This window comes from Prunus mume, linkage group LG2 (genome assembly GCF_029339155.1).
Source record: "Prunus mume cultivar Tortuosa linkage group LG2, ASM2933915v1, whole genome shotgun sequence".
Taxonomy (NCBI): Eukaryota; Viridiplantae; Streptophyta; class Magnoliopsida; order Rosales; family Rosaceae; genus Prunus; species Prunus mume.
In genome coordinates this window covers 12,502,425-12,513,803 of record NC_142699.1, presented here as the reverse complement: position 1 = coordinate 12,513,803, position 11,379 = coordinate 12,502,425, and the positions used below count along the sequence as shown (strand labels likewise).

At 38.7% G+C, this 11,379-nt stretch overlaps 3 protein-coding genes across 3 annotated transcripts; all 3 read right to left on the bottom strand.

Moving 5' to 3' along the window:
- Window positions 1–25: 25 nt before the first annotated feature.
- LOC103320698 (aspartyl protease family protein At5g10770-like) lies at window positions 26–3,444 on the bottom strand. Its single transcript, XM_008222409.2, has 2 exons — window positions 2,993–3,444; window positions 26–1,667 (listed from the first exon to the last, which is right to left on the bottom strand). Exons 1-2 carry the CDS (start codon window positions 3,189–3,191, stop codon window positions 355–357), a joined length of 1,512 nt encoding a protein of 503 aa, XP_008220631.2. The 5' UTR covers window positions 3,192–3,444; the 3' UTR covers window positions 26–354.
- A 3,089-nt stretch (window positions 3,445–6,533) lies between these two features.
- Window positions 6,534–9,278, bottom strand: LOC103320906 (Pentatricopeptide repeat (PPR) superfamily protein). Its single transcript, XM_089045788.1, has one exon. It carries the CDS (start codon window positions 8,926–8,928, stop codon window positions 6,766–6,768), a length of 2,163 nt encoding a protein of 720 aa, XP_088901914.1. The 5' UTR covers window positions 8,929–9,278; the 3' UTR covers window positions 6,534–6,765.
- A 105-nt stretch (window positions 9,279–9,383) lies between these two features.
- On the bottom strand, window positions 9,384–11,129 carry LOC103320700 (peroxidase 18-like). The gene is made up of 4 exons (XM_008222412.2): window positions 10,800–11,129; window positions 10,451–10,630; window positions 10,169–10,334; window positions 9,384–10,027 (listed from the first exon to the last, which is right to left on the bottom strand). Exons 1-4 carry the CDS (start codon window positions 11,022–11,024, stop codon window positions 9,612–9,614), a joined length of 987 nt encoding a protein of 328 aa, XP_008220634.2. The 5' UTR covers window positions 11,025–11,129; the 3' UTR covers window positions 9,384–9,611.
- Between the last annotated feature and the right edge of the window lie 250 nt (window positions 11,130–11,379).

Genomic DNA, 11,379 nt, shown 5'->3' with positions numbered 1-11,379 from the left:
TTCATCCTATTTTGCATGCCCAAAATTAGCTAAAAAATCCAACAAAGTTTTATTTGTGTACAACTTGCATTGCATACTTTCAATTCTTTAGCTAGCTATTACACCAACACACAAACCAATTGTCACTATAGCTTGTTCCAATTAGTCTATATGTATCACAACTATACTTTTATACCAATTGATGATCATCTTCTTCAATCAACAATGGGTTAATTAGCTAGCTAATTTCAAGCTAGCCTTCATTAAGTAGTCTTAATATTAATATCACAGCCCCATTTGTGCTAACTCCAAGATTGTCTTCTTCATTAGCAAAGCTGGGTAGCTGTACGCACTGCATAATAATATAGCCATAGCTCAGGGGCATGCTGCAGGGGCAAATCCGACCTTTCCACCAGCAATATCATACACCACCTGCAGCCTCTTCTGCTGAACGTTCCCAAAAATCCCAATGTCGCTATCGTCCCCATTCCCAGCAAACGCCAGGCAAACCTGATCCGCGCTCCCCACGTACAGTATCCCCGTCGCGTCCAACTCCTGCGTAAGCCCGTCGTCAAACACGAACGAAATCTTCGGATACGACACCGTTTTGAAGCTGCTGAAGTCGTAGCAAGTGTCGAGTATCGAGAGCGCCTGAGTCAGCGGATAGCTCTTCATCCTCTGACGAAACGCCGCCTTCAACGCGCTGTACGCCGTCGGCGGCAGCCGCGTGATCACCGTTCCGGAATCTATGATCGTCCCCGAAGAAGAAAAGACCGAAGCCGAAATCGCCAATTTAGTCCCGCCGACGTTGATCCCGACGACGTTGAGGCCGTAAAACGAGTCGCCTTGGGAGACGGTGGACAGGCCCGTGAACTTGACGGCGTTGGAAGATCCGCCGCCTTTGCCGAAGCTGAGGTAGCCGGTGGAGCTCGAGGTGGAGGGGAGGCAGTAGGAGAAGAACCGGTTGTATTTTTGAGCCGATTGTTCCACAAGGGAGATTTGGTTTCGGCCGAGACCGAGCAAACCGGCAGCGCCGCCGAAAAGGCCTTGGTTGTTCTGGCCGCACCCGAACAGAAACCCATCAAACACGTCTGCCTTCGTCAAGCTCAGCTTCTCCCTGCCGAAGTAGCCGACGGAGAACGACTGATCGCCGTACTGGATGCCGTAGATGCAGGTGGAGGTGGAGGCCGCACAGCCGGGTGTGTTTCCAGTGGCCGAACTCAGCTGAGTGCACTTGGGGGAGGTGCAGGAGACGTTGGCGTAGGAGGCGGAGAGAGAAGGGTCGAAGATGGGCTCTTTCTGTTTGTAACAAGATTTTACACATGGTCTACATTGGGTCCAAGTGAGGTCGCTGCCCGTGTCGAAAATGAGCGATAGCTGCTTCTTGGGCGAGCCCAGGCCCACGTTGACTATGTAGTTTCCCGATCCCACGACGCTTCCGGACTGGGCAGGAATGGTGGTGGCCGCCGATTCGCTTAGATCGTCGACGCTTTTGAATTGCTTCTTGGAGTTGACTCGGGAGTGGATTGAGTTGACTCGGGCTTGGTCTTGCTGGAGGATTTGAGCATGAGTTGGAGTTTTGGATTTCTGCTTCTTGAGTCGGGAACATGGGCCATGCTTGTGTACCACTTTCAGCACTGATGATGATGATGATGATGATGATGATGATGCATGCTTGCTCATATGACCTGAATTTCAAATAATTTACAATTATGATTAGTGACTCGGCTTGAATTGAACTATTTTTACTAAATTAGATTTAATGTCTTTATCATTGTTTGATAAATTTTTTAAAAAAGTAAGATAGGAACTAATTAAAATTGCACAGCAATTCAATATATCGGAACTTCTATATCGAGACGTTTGTTTTGTTAAACGACAAACTAGGTCGGTCGTTTTGTTTTAATGTAAAGACCAACTTATGCACCAATTATTTTGGTGTATGTCTGCATCAGGCATCAATATGGAAGGGTGTCATGGCCTGCTGGCAGTGCCAATCGTACCTGCTTATGTGGCCATGATTGGCCAAGGAAGGAACATGCTTGATGATTACGTAGCTTGCAAAAAAGGACTTCCAAGCGGGAAGAAACTCAAAACTCACGTATGTCTTTGTATGTTTGTGTTTGTGTTGAGCAATCATAGTCGAAATTCCTTTAATTAAATAAATAAAGAGTCATGTTTACTGATTGCATGCGTAATGTTTAAACAAAAACTTAATTAATACTATAAAATCTTTTAATCCGTAAATTAAAATGATCCATAAACAAAAATGATGATCTCAATTAACAAAACACTGGAAGGAAAAACTCTTTAATTATTTATGTAGCACTAAATTATAAGTTTATTGACAATATAATATTATTATATACTAGCCCATTGGCACATGCTCACTCATGCCAATTGGTTTTATTTTTTATTTTATTTTTAGAATTAAGAAAAGACAGGGTAGTTATGTTCCATAAAAGTAGGACCTATTATATGATTTTGTTTTTAATTTTAATTTTTTTAAGATGAAAAATGTGAATTTACCATATTATCTTCATTTAATTAATAATTTCAATTCTTAATGTTTGAATTAACCAATGACATTTTTTGATATTTTGAATGTTTCACCATTCTCTGCCTTTTGCTTTATACATATAGATGCATGCTGCTGAAAGTTACATCTCCTACCAAAACTTTATTATTATTATTTCAAAAATAGTAAACCATTTTAAGATTTTGCAGAATCTAATCTATGCCATCTTTATCAAAGTATCCCCCTAATATATATAATTTTTCTAATTATATATATATATATATATATATTTTATAGAAAGAAATGTTCTTATGGCTTGTTGCTCATGGGTTAAAGAATTGGATTCTCCGATGACCAGCAGCAACAGTACTGTATATATAAATATAGTATATCTACTTCCACCATTGCAATCAAACCAAATATGACAAGAAAACATGCACACAGAGGAGATAAAGAGGGAGAGAGATAAACAAAAAGGGTTTCAGAGATATTGACCTTTGGTGGAGGAGGAGGAGGAGGAGGAAGAGCTGCAGGTGGTTGCAGGCAGCAGAGAATTGACTTCAACTGTGTGAGCATGTTCTCTTTCTTCCAAGGCAAAGCCCTTCTCCAAAGAGCACAGAATTAGGCATAGAAAACCAGAGCAACAAATGATATACCTCATGAGGAAGGAGGAGCTAGAAATGGGAGCTGCCATGATTATTTCACAAGCTAGCTAACCTAAACTCCCACCCACAGATGTAAAATAAAATGATGTTTGCTCCTCAAAGCATACAACCCTTTAGCCTTATAAGCTGAATGGAGAGACAATGGGTTTCCAATTCTCACACGTCACCCATTATAACAGTAAAAAATTATTATGCAGCTTCCACATCAATGTCAAATGCACAAAACGACATCATCCATGGATTTGTTTCGAAAATATAAGTAGATATGAGACTATATAGGATGTTACATTAATTAACATAAATACATATATAATATACTTTTATGTATTTTCTGATATCATATAATAATTTCTCGTGAAACTATTATTTTTTTTTATAAAGATAAATTGTGTCCGACCATCGTGTACAGATATTGACAAATACACAGCGCTTAAAAGTGCCTATAGGCTATAGGCGAGGCAGCCTTAGCTCACCATTTTGTTTGGGATAAAACACAGCATGGGCCTTGGCTATGCCTATGACCTTAGGCAACCGCCTTACATTGACCTCACTCTTCATCCTTAGCACTAAACGTTTGATAATTAATTCTGGTAGATTAATAGGGGAAAGTTTGCTACATTCCATTTGCATTTGTACTTTCTCTTTCTGCTGTCGTATGAGGATGAAAACCGTTTATTTTCGAGGTATAGCACTTTTTATACAAAAAAAAAAAAAAAAACTAATTGGAGTTCGTTTAACCTAATTGAGTAACATTGGGATAATTCTGTGTTTGTCCAGTAACAATTAAATGACTAAACAATTTTCGATTTGGTTGTTTTTTTTACATATGATTTAAAGAGTGCCCTAAAAGAGACGTTTCTAATTATTAAACTACATTGTAGTATGAGACCGAATGAGAGAATGTAGAATGAAGACTTTCCTGTATTAAAAGCACATCCATTTATCTGTCCTACTGATAGCTAAAGGGATCCCACACCTAATTGCTTACTGAACCTGTGTACTACCCTAATTAGCATTAATGTATGGACATGATTTTCTTGTTAATTAGGCAAAGTCTGAGATTAGGAACCTTAATTAAATTATTGCATTCATCTCATCCTTCCATAAGAAACATAAAATATTAACAATCAGTATTTTTCAGCATCCATTATTTGTTTTGTTCTCTTGTTGTTATACCATACGAATGGCACTACTTCATAGTTGGTAGTTTCACGCTTGAATGACTTGGGTCCAACCAAAATCTTCTGTAAAGACAACGCTGTAATTGTCAACAATGTTAGGCCTTTTTGTTCTCTTTTATTGGTTGGTTTTATCACTTTCACACAGAAAAAGAGATAAGAAGCAATCAATCATCCTGTAATCTGCGGCACTTGATTTTTAGGTGGAGAGAGGCTGCTGGGATGGGATGGGGTGGGAGGTCGATGGAATCATGAAATTATTTTTCATGCTTTTATTTGCTCAAAAAGTAAAAATATTGGATTTCAAGTGGTTTCCCACCCACCCACCCAAAATCCCCCCACCCCACTTCTAACGTACTCCACAAGTTAAAACTCCACTATAACTAACAATTATTCGTCCTATTATGTAAGTCTCTGGCATGCTGATTAATATTTTATCATCTAAATTGTATAACATGAATTCTTCCGATTGATAGTTTGACAACATTATAAAATATTAGTACTAGTACGACTAATATCAATATTAGTATTCATACATATCGTGTATAGGAGCCATGTTGACCTGATCAACATAATTGCACACTTGCCGAAGAAATAATTGAGTCCACGAAGACCACACCAATCATCCAATCCAACTAGTTGAAATTATTACAAGAAAACGAAGTGTTGTTTAATTTAAACAATTGGTCTCTATCGTTAGTTCTTTTCAAAAATTATTATTGGAACAATTCATTTGTTTATAAATTACTATATTCTCCACTCGGACATCTATGTTCGTAATCTGGCTCATCAATTCAGTTAGCTATTGATATTTTCCTTAAACAGTTTGTCAAAATGCCTCAAAAAGGTTGAGGTAGAAACTAATTGTATTTACCATTGTAGCGTGAAGAAAAATATCTGAATCCGCCACTATATTATTGCGATCCAAACTAAACTTATCATTTCTGTACTTCATGATATTTGAGATTAAGACAATCGTTGTCATAATAATGTAATTGCCTTAGTAGAATTAGAGAAAATGGGCGGCCAGCAGCAAGGTTGGTCCAGCAAAGTTATCTTGTGTTTGTTTGATTGTGAATGGGACATCCCTAATTTCTGGTGGGAATAAATTAATATCTGGATTCTCTTATCAGAGAGAGCGAAGATGATCAGTTGGAATCTTGCTTGGGTGTGGGGTAGACATAGAGGTTGTAGTGGGTGGTGGAAGAAAGCTGGAATCTGTCCCAAAAAATGAGTGAGAGAGAGATGCTGATCGAGATTTTGATGGCTTAACTTCCAATCATCCTGCAGTTTCCAATTGCCAACAAGTAATGTTTTTGATAGGCTTCATCTTCTTTACGCATTTGCCAATTTGGCATGCCCCAATTATTATTTTTCATCCATTAAGTTCCCAATTCCCCCACTCAGATAGTGCACTGTGCACCATTGAAAAAGATGAAAAGGGTTTAATAAAAATTATAAAAAAAAGATTTCTCTGAATCTCTGGATAAAATCAAACTAATTAACAAGGTTACTTCTATAGTGCCTAAGATTATATCAAATCTTCAAACTAGTAATTAATCATCTGTCACCTGCTGCCAATTTGGTGTTGCAAAATGCCAAAAGAAAACCAGGCCAAAGAAACAAATGAAACCCAGAAGGCTTTCTTTCTACAATATAAATGTAATTTAGTTGAGAGAGACTGAGTCAATGTTTGGTGCTAGCAAGCTTCTGAATCTGAAGGTACATTTACATTGGGAAAGATGAGGATACATAAGACAAAGGAAATTCCTGTCATGGCAGCTCATTGCTTTTGGTATTCTAGTGCTTTGTTAAATATTCATCAAGGAATGATCCAAACTACATAAAGATGAAGCTTTATTTGTATTCACACTCTTGGGATGTTCCCTTCGAAAAGTCATCACCCCTTATTATGTAATAATTGAAATTGTTTATTAAAATATGTTCAATGCAACAGAAAAAACAGAAATTAATGATTTTAATAAAAGTCCATAACAATATCAACCCTTGAGAAACTAAGAGTTCTTGTCTATAAGTGAAAGGGTTTCTGTCTCCGATGGCAGGAGTTCCCTTAAAACCTCCCATCACCTTTTCTGGTTCTCACATCAGAAAATGTTCTTGTCTATAAGCAAAAGGGTTTTTGCAATAAGTTCACATTAGCAATAAGGCAAGTAAAAATGCTTCACGATGAAGTAAAGTAGAAAGAAATCACATTTGCATTTCAACGATTGCTTCATTCCTTGGTAACCAGCCTATGTTCATATTGAATGAGAAATTTGATTAACTTGAACCATTTCCAAAGTCTCAAGTCCCTTTTTTCAGGGAAAAAAAAGTAATATGCATCATTAGAAGAAATAACGTATCCAACAGCGTATACGGATGTGAAACAAAATTTGGTATCTTGAAAAAAGTTGGTGAGCTTGCCTTATGCAGCCGACAACACTGAATCATAGTTTTGGAGAAGAGCATTATCACAGTACCAGTCCATAGGATCCAAATCATGCATCAAAGCCTTTACATTAGCATCAAAATCCATCCTTTTGATTTCCTCCATTAAAACTCCCAATACACAATATATCTCTTCACAATGGGAGTGGGAACGATCTTCAGCTTTGAAAGAAAAAACCTCATTCTTAATTTCTATCCAACTCCAACCGGGAACTTTTCTCACACCCCTTTCCCTCATAAGCCTCTTTACACTAGCTTTTTCATCCCACCTTTTGAGATGTCCATACATGTCGGAAAGAAGAACATAAGTGCAGTGCTCTTCAGGCTCTAGCTCTAGCAGATAGCCTGCTATTTGACTAGCTAATTCAATATTCCCGCAAGCCCTACAGGCACCCAATAAAGTCTTCAAAACCATTGCATCGGGTTTAAAGGGCATTGCTTCAATCAAAGCTTTTGCCTCATCTAGACGCCCAGCACGCCCATATAGATCCACTGCACAAGCATAATGCTCCATTCGTGGGGTTATTCCATAATCAGATTCCATAGACATTAGAAACTTGCAGCCTTGTTCAACCAAACCCATGTGGCTACAAGCTGTTAGAACTGCAACAAAGGTTATATGATCAAGTTTCACCTTTTCCTTCCTCATTTGGAAGAAGAGATCAAGTGCAACATATCCCTGTCCATGCTGTGCATATCCAAAAATAATCGAATTCCAAGTGATTGAGCTGTCTTTGGGGGTCTGTTCAAAGGATTTTCTAGCATCCTCAATGATCCCACACTTAGTATACATAAAGATCAAAGAACTAGCAACAAATTCATTGGACTCAAGCCCTGACTTATTTGCCAAGGCATGTATCTCTTGACCCAGTTGGAGGGTTGCTAAATCTGAAGAAGACCTGAGGACAGCTGAGAAGGCATAATGATCAATCTCTACCTCTGCGTATCTCATATGTCCAAAGAATTTCAAGGCATATTCATTCAACCCCATTTGCGATAATCCAGTCAAAATGGAGTTCCAAGAAACACGATCCTTAGACTCCATAGATTTAAATATCTGTAATGCTTCTTCCATGGAATTGCTATTTGACTTGAGATACCTGGCTATCAAAGCATTAGAGATTGGCTCTGACTTTTCTAGTCCCCTTTTTATTACCAATCCATGATAGGATTTTCCATGGTTTTTATGTACGTCTTCAGAATAGGCACTGATGATGCTCGTATAACTGTAGATGTCTGGTTCAAACCCAAGCACTTGCATGTCTATGAAGAGTTTGCAAGCGAGTAGTTCTTTCTTATGAATCAAGTATGCTGCTAGCATGGAATTCCATGTTACCAAATCTCTGCTACCAAAAGCACCATCAAACACTCTTTCGGCATCTTCTATCGACCCACACTCTGAGTATGAAGTGATTGTGGCATTGCACACAGTACTTTTACAATCCAGCCCATGTTTCAGAATTTTACAATGGATTTGCATTGTGGACTTGTAAAACTCAGCATCATCAAGCAATGTCAATATTGGAGCAATTGCGCCATCATCAAGCTTCACACCCTCCTGCTCCATACAATTCATCAACCAAAATGCCGTTTTACGATCACCTACTTGCACAAAACCAGCAATTAATGCATTCCACGACACAGAATTACGTTCTGGCAAGGAATCGAAGACCACATATGCTTCCTCAACTCTCCTACACTTTGCATACATGTCCAAAAGAGCACTGCCCGAATAAACATTACCCGCGTAACCAGTCTTAACAACCATGGAATGCACTTGTTCCCCAAGATCACATCGATAAGCACAAGCGACCCCCTTAAGTATGCTTCCAAATGTATACCCATCAAAATCGAATCCGCATCTTTTCATCTCTTTTAGTATCTCCCACGCAGCCTCAAAGTTCCCATAGTTCACATGCCCAGCAATCATCGTATTCCAAGACACAGTGTCTCTTTGGGGCATGTCGTCGAACGTTTTGTGTGCAAGAAAAAAATCATGACATCTTGCATATCCATTTAGGATATTGTTGCCGTAGTAAACGTCTGCGAGGAGCCCTAATTTGATTTCCCTACAATGGGTTATCGAAACCTTGCACAAAGCATTCACTGTGCTGCCAAGGAGCGAGTGCAGTGCCCTCATTCATGAGAAGCCACCAATGCCGTTTTCGCTACATAACAAAGATAAAGCCTTTCCCTTTTTCGAACACCCAACACTAAAAAGAAATTGAATTTACAAACTTGGTTATTCCCATTTGATCGAGCCAAAAAACAATATAAAAAAGATCCAATTTTGTTGGAAATTCAGAGAAAACGAGGGAAGTAGGCTCTGCTAGTAACTAGTATGGTGTTCTGAGTTATGGTGAAGGAAGAGCAATGGAAGACTAACAAACAGAGGTAGCTCTAGGTCCAAGTACGCGCTAGTTCAGAGCTACAGAGCCAAGTGGTGGCAGCAACAATGGCGGTTGAGTTTAGCTTGTTTGAAATATCGGTTTTAAATGGGAAACAGTCACTTTATGTTTCTACGTTTAATTCCCTGCAAATGGATATGTTTTAAATATAAAATGAAAAAAAAAAGGTTTATATTTTTCATGAATATGATAACATAAAGATAACATTCATTTTTGGTTTTCTCTTCATTTTACAGAGAGGCCAACACAGCAAGCAAACGAAAAAAGAACTCTTGTAAGTTGTAATGTAACATAAACAATATAAAGGTTTTACAAATGCATCTTAAAGTTGTTTTAATTTTAAGCAACTTGTGGCATTGAGGACGTAACACTTTCAAAGTAAGAACTTGCAAATTTGCAACTATTTTTCGTTCTTTTATGCATTAGTTGTTGGACAAGAGGCCCGAATTTCGCCTTCTTCACCAGTCTTGACGCCAATGCTAGCAAGCTTCAAGAATGACTGAGCCCAACTCTCAAAGAAAATAACTTGGTCCTGTGCTAAACTCTCCACTAGCTTCCTTGTTCTGTCATCGGTTAACAGGACGGAATCCGATTGAAATAGCCCTCTGTGGGCTATGAGATTTTGGTAGTATTGATTATCGAACACAAACGAAGTGTTAGGATCAATTTTGACTGTCGTAGATGGATTTGCGCCCGCAGGGCACTGTCTCATGAGCTCCCCTGCATAAGCATTGTCTAAGGATGTGTCAATGAGTTTGAGTTTCCCTTTGGAGTCTTGTTGGAACCTGTCACTGAATGCACCACAATGAGCTGATCCAATAGTGTGAGCTCCTGGAATAATATCATCAAAGAAAGCAGTTAATGGTGTACCTAAAAGACTTCAACCTCTCATTAAAATTTTCAACTAACAAAAAAGTGGTTCAATCAAACTTTGGCAAGCAAAAACATGTTTCTAGATAACTAAAATTGTACCTGATAGGGTGACAAGGTCATCCAAAGACAACCCTTTAGATAAGAAGAGCTTAATCATCTCATCCATTGTAAAACTTGTGTCTACAATATTAGGCCTGACATTTGAAGCTGCAGAAACCTTTCCATCTCTCCTACCAGTTGGAATCTGAACTACAGGTCCCCCAGCCTGTTTTCCAGTCATCACCATAAATATAATAAATACCCAACTAGAAGATGCAGAAAAATAAAAAAGAATTAATGAAGAATTAAACATAACAATTAATGAGGGAGATGGATCTTAACAATTTCAACAGCATCTCTAGCAGCCAAAACAACAATGTCAGCACAAGAAACAGTTCCTGGACAGAAAATTTCAAGCAGTCGTTTTGCTGAATCAATCACTGAAAAGCCTCCCAGAGATGTGTTTGCCGGATCACTTCTCTCAGTCCCAGTTCCTTGTAGAAGCACAGATGCATCACAACCCTGAAATCATGAAAAACATTACACAAACAAACATGCATGAAAGAAGCCACCCATTTTCATGGTTTAAGATTATTTTTTTCTTGGGGGAGGGAGCTTAGTGTCAATTCAAATCAATGCCGAAAGTCAATGAGGCATAATGCATCTAAGAGAGCAAGCTAGAGTTGTTTACGTCCACAAAGCAATCATGGAAGAGCAAGCGAAGGAGCTTCCCAGGGATGGTAGGGTCCATGTCAGAAGCTGATCTAACTGTGTTTTTGACCATGAGCTCAGCAGAAGGGCATGAAGCTGAGTAGAAACTCAATGTGAGCTCATCACAAGAAGCAGAAGCAGCTAAACATAACCACACAAAGAAGACACCATGTGTGTAAAAGAAGGCTGTTGGTCTTTTCTCCATATTGGGTTATTTTCATGGAGCCTAAACCATACAGAGGAGTGCTTAAGACATTGACTTCTTGGCCCTTGTATTATTATAGAGCATTCAAAGTCAGAAAATATCAGAGAGAGAGAGACGGACAGGGAGAGAGCAAGAGATAGTTGGCCATGTGGAATCATATGTAAGTTTTATTTAAAGCTGCATTAATGTGGTTTTGGTAATGTCAGAAGGTAGATGGCTTCACTTTGGTTGAGAAAATTACTCATCGCACCAAGAAAAGAAAGAAGCAAAAATAGGATTTTGTGTGGCTCTGTGAAAGCAAACATTTTTTATTATCAGATTCAGACCCCATTTATTAACTCTTGGGAAAATTTGA

What these genes read in the sequence shown, in the direction of transcription:
- LOC103320698 (XM_008222409.2), bottom strand. Translation starts at nt 3,191, where the DNA reads ATGGCAGCTCCCATTTCTAGCTCCTCCTTCCTCATGAGGTATATCATT. An exon ending in CTCCTCCTCCTCCACCAAAG is followed by an intron (nt 1,668 to 2,992) that starts GTCAATATCTCT and finishes TTTGAAATTCAG; the next exon opens with GTCATATGAGCAAGCATGCA.
- LOC103320906 (XM_089045788.1), bottom strand. Translation starts at nt 8,928, where the DNA reads ATGAGGGCACTGCACTCGCTCCTTGGCAGCACAGTGAATGCTTTGTGC.
- LOC103320700 (XM_008222412.2), bottom strand. Translation starts at nt 11,024, where the DNA reads ATGGAGAAAAGACCAACAGCCTTCTTTTACACACATGGTGTCTTCTTT. An exon ending in TCCATGATTGCTTTGTGGAC is followed by an intron (nt 10,631 to 10,799) that starts GTAAACAACTCT and finishes TCATGATTTCAG; the next exon opens with GGTTGTGATGCATCTGTGCT. An exon ending in TGACCTTGTCACCCTATCAG is followed by an intron (nt 10,028 to 10,168) that starts GTACAATTTTAG and finishes ATATTATTCCAG; the next exon opens with GAGCTCACACTATTGGATCA.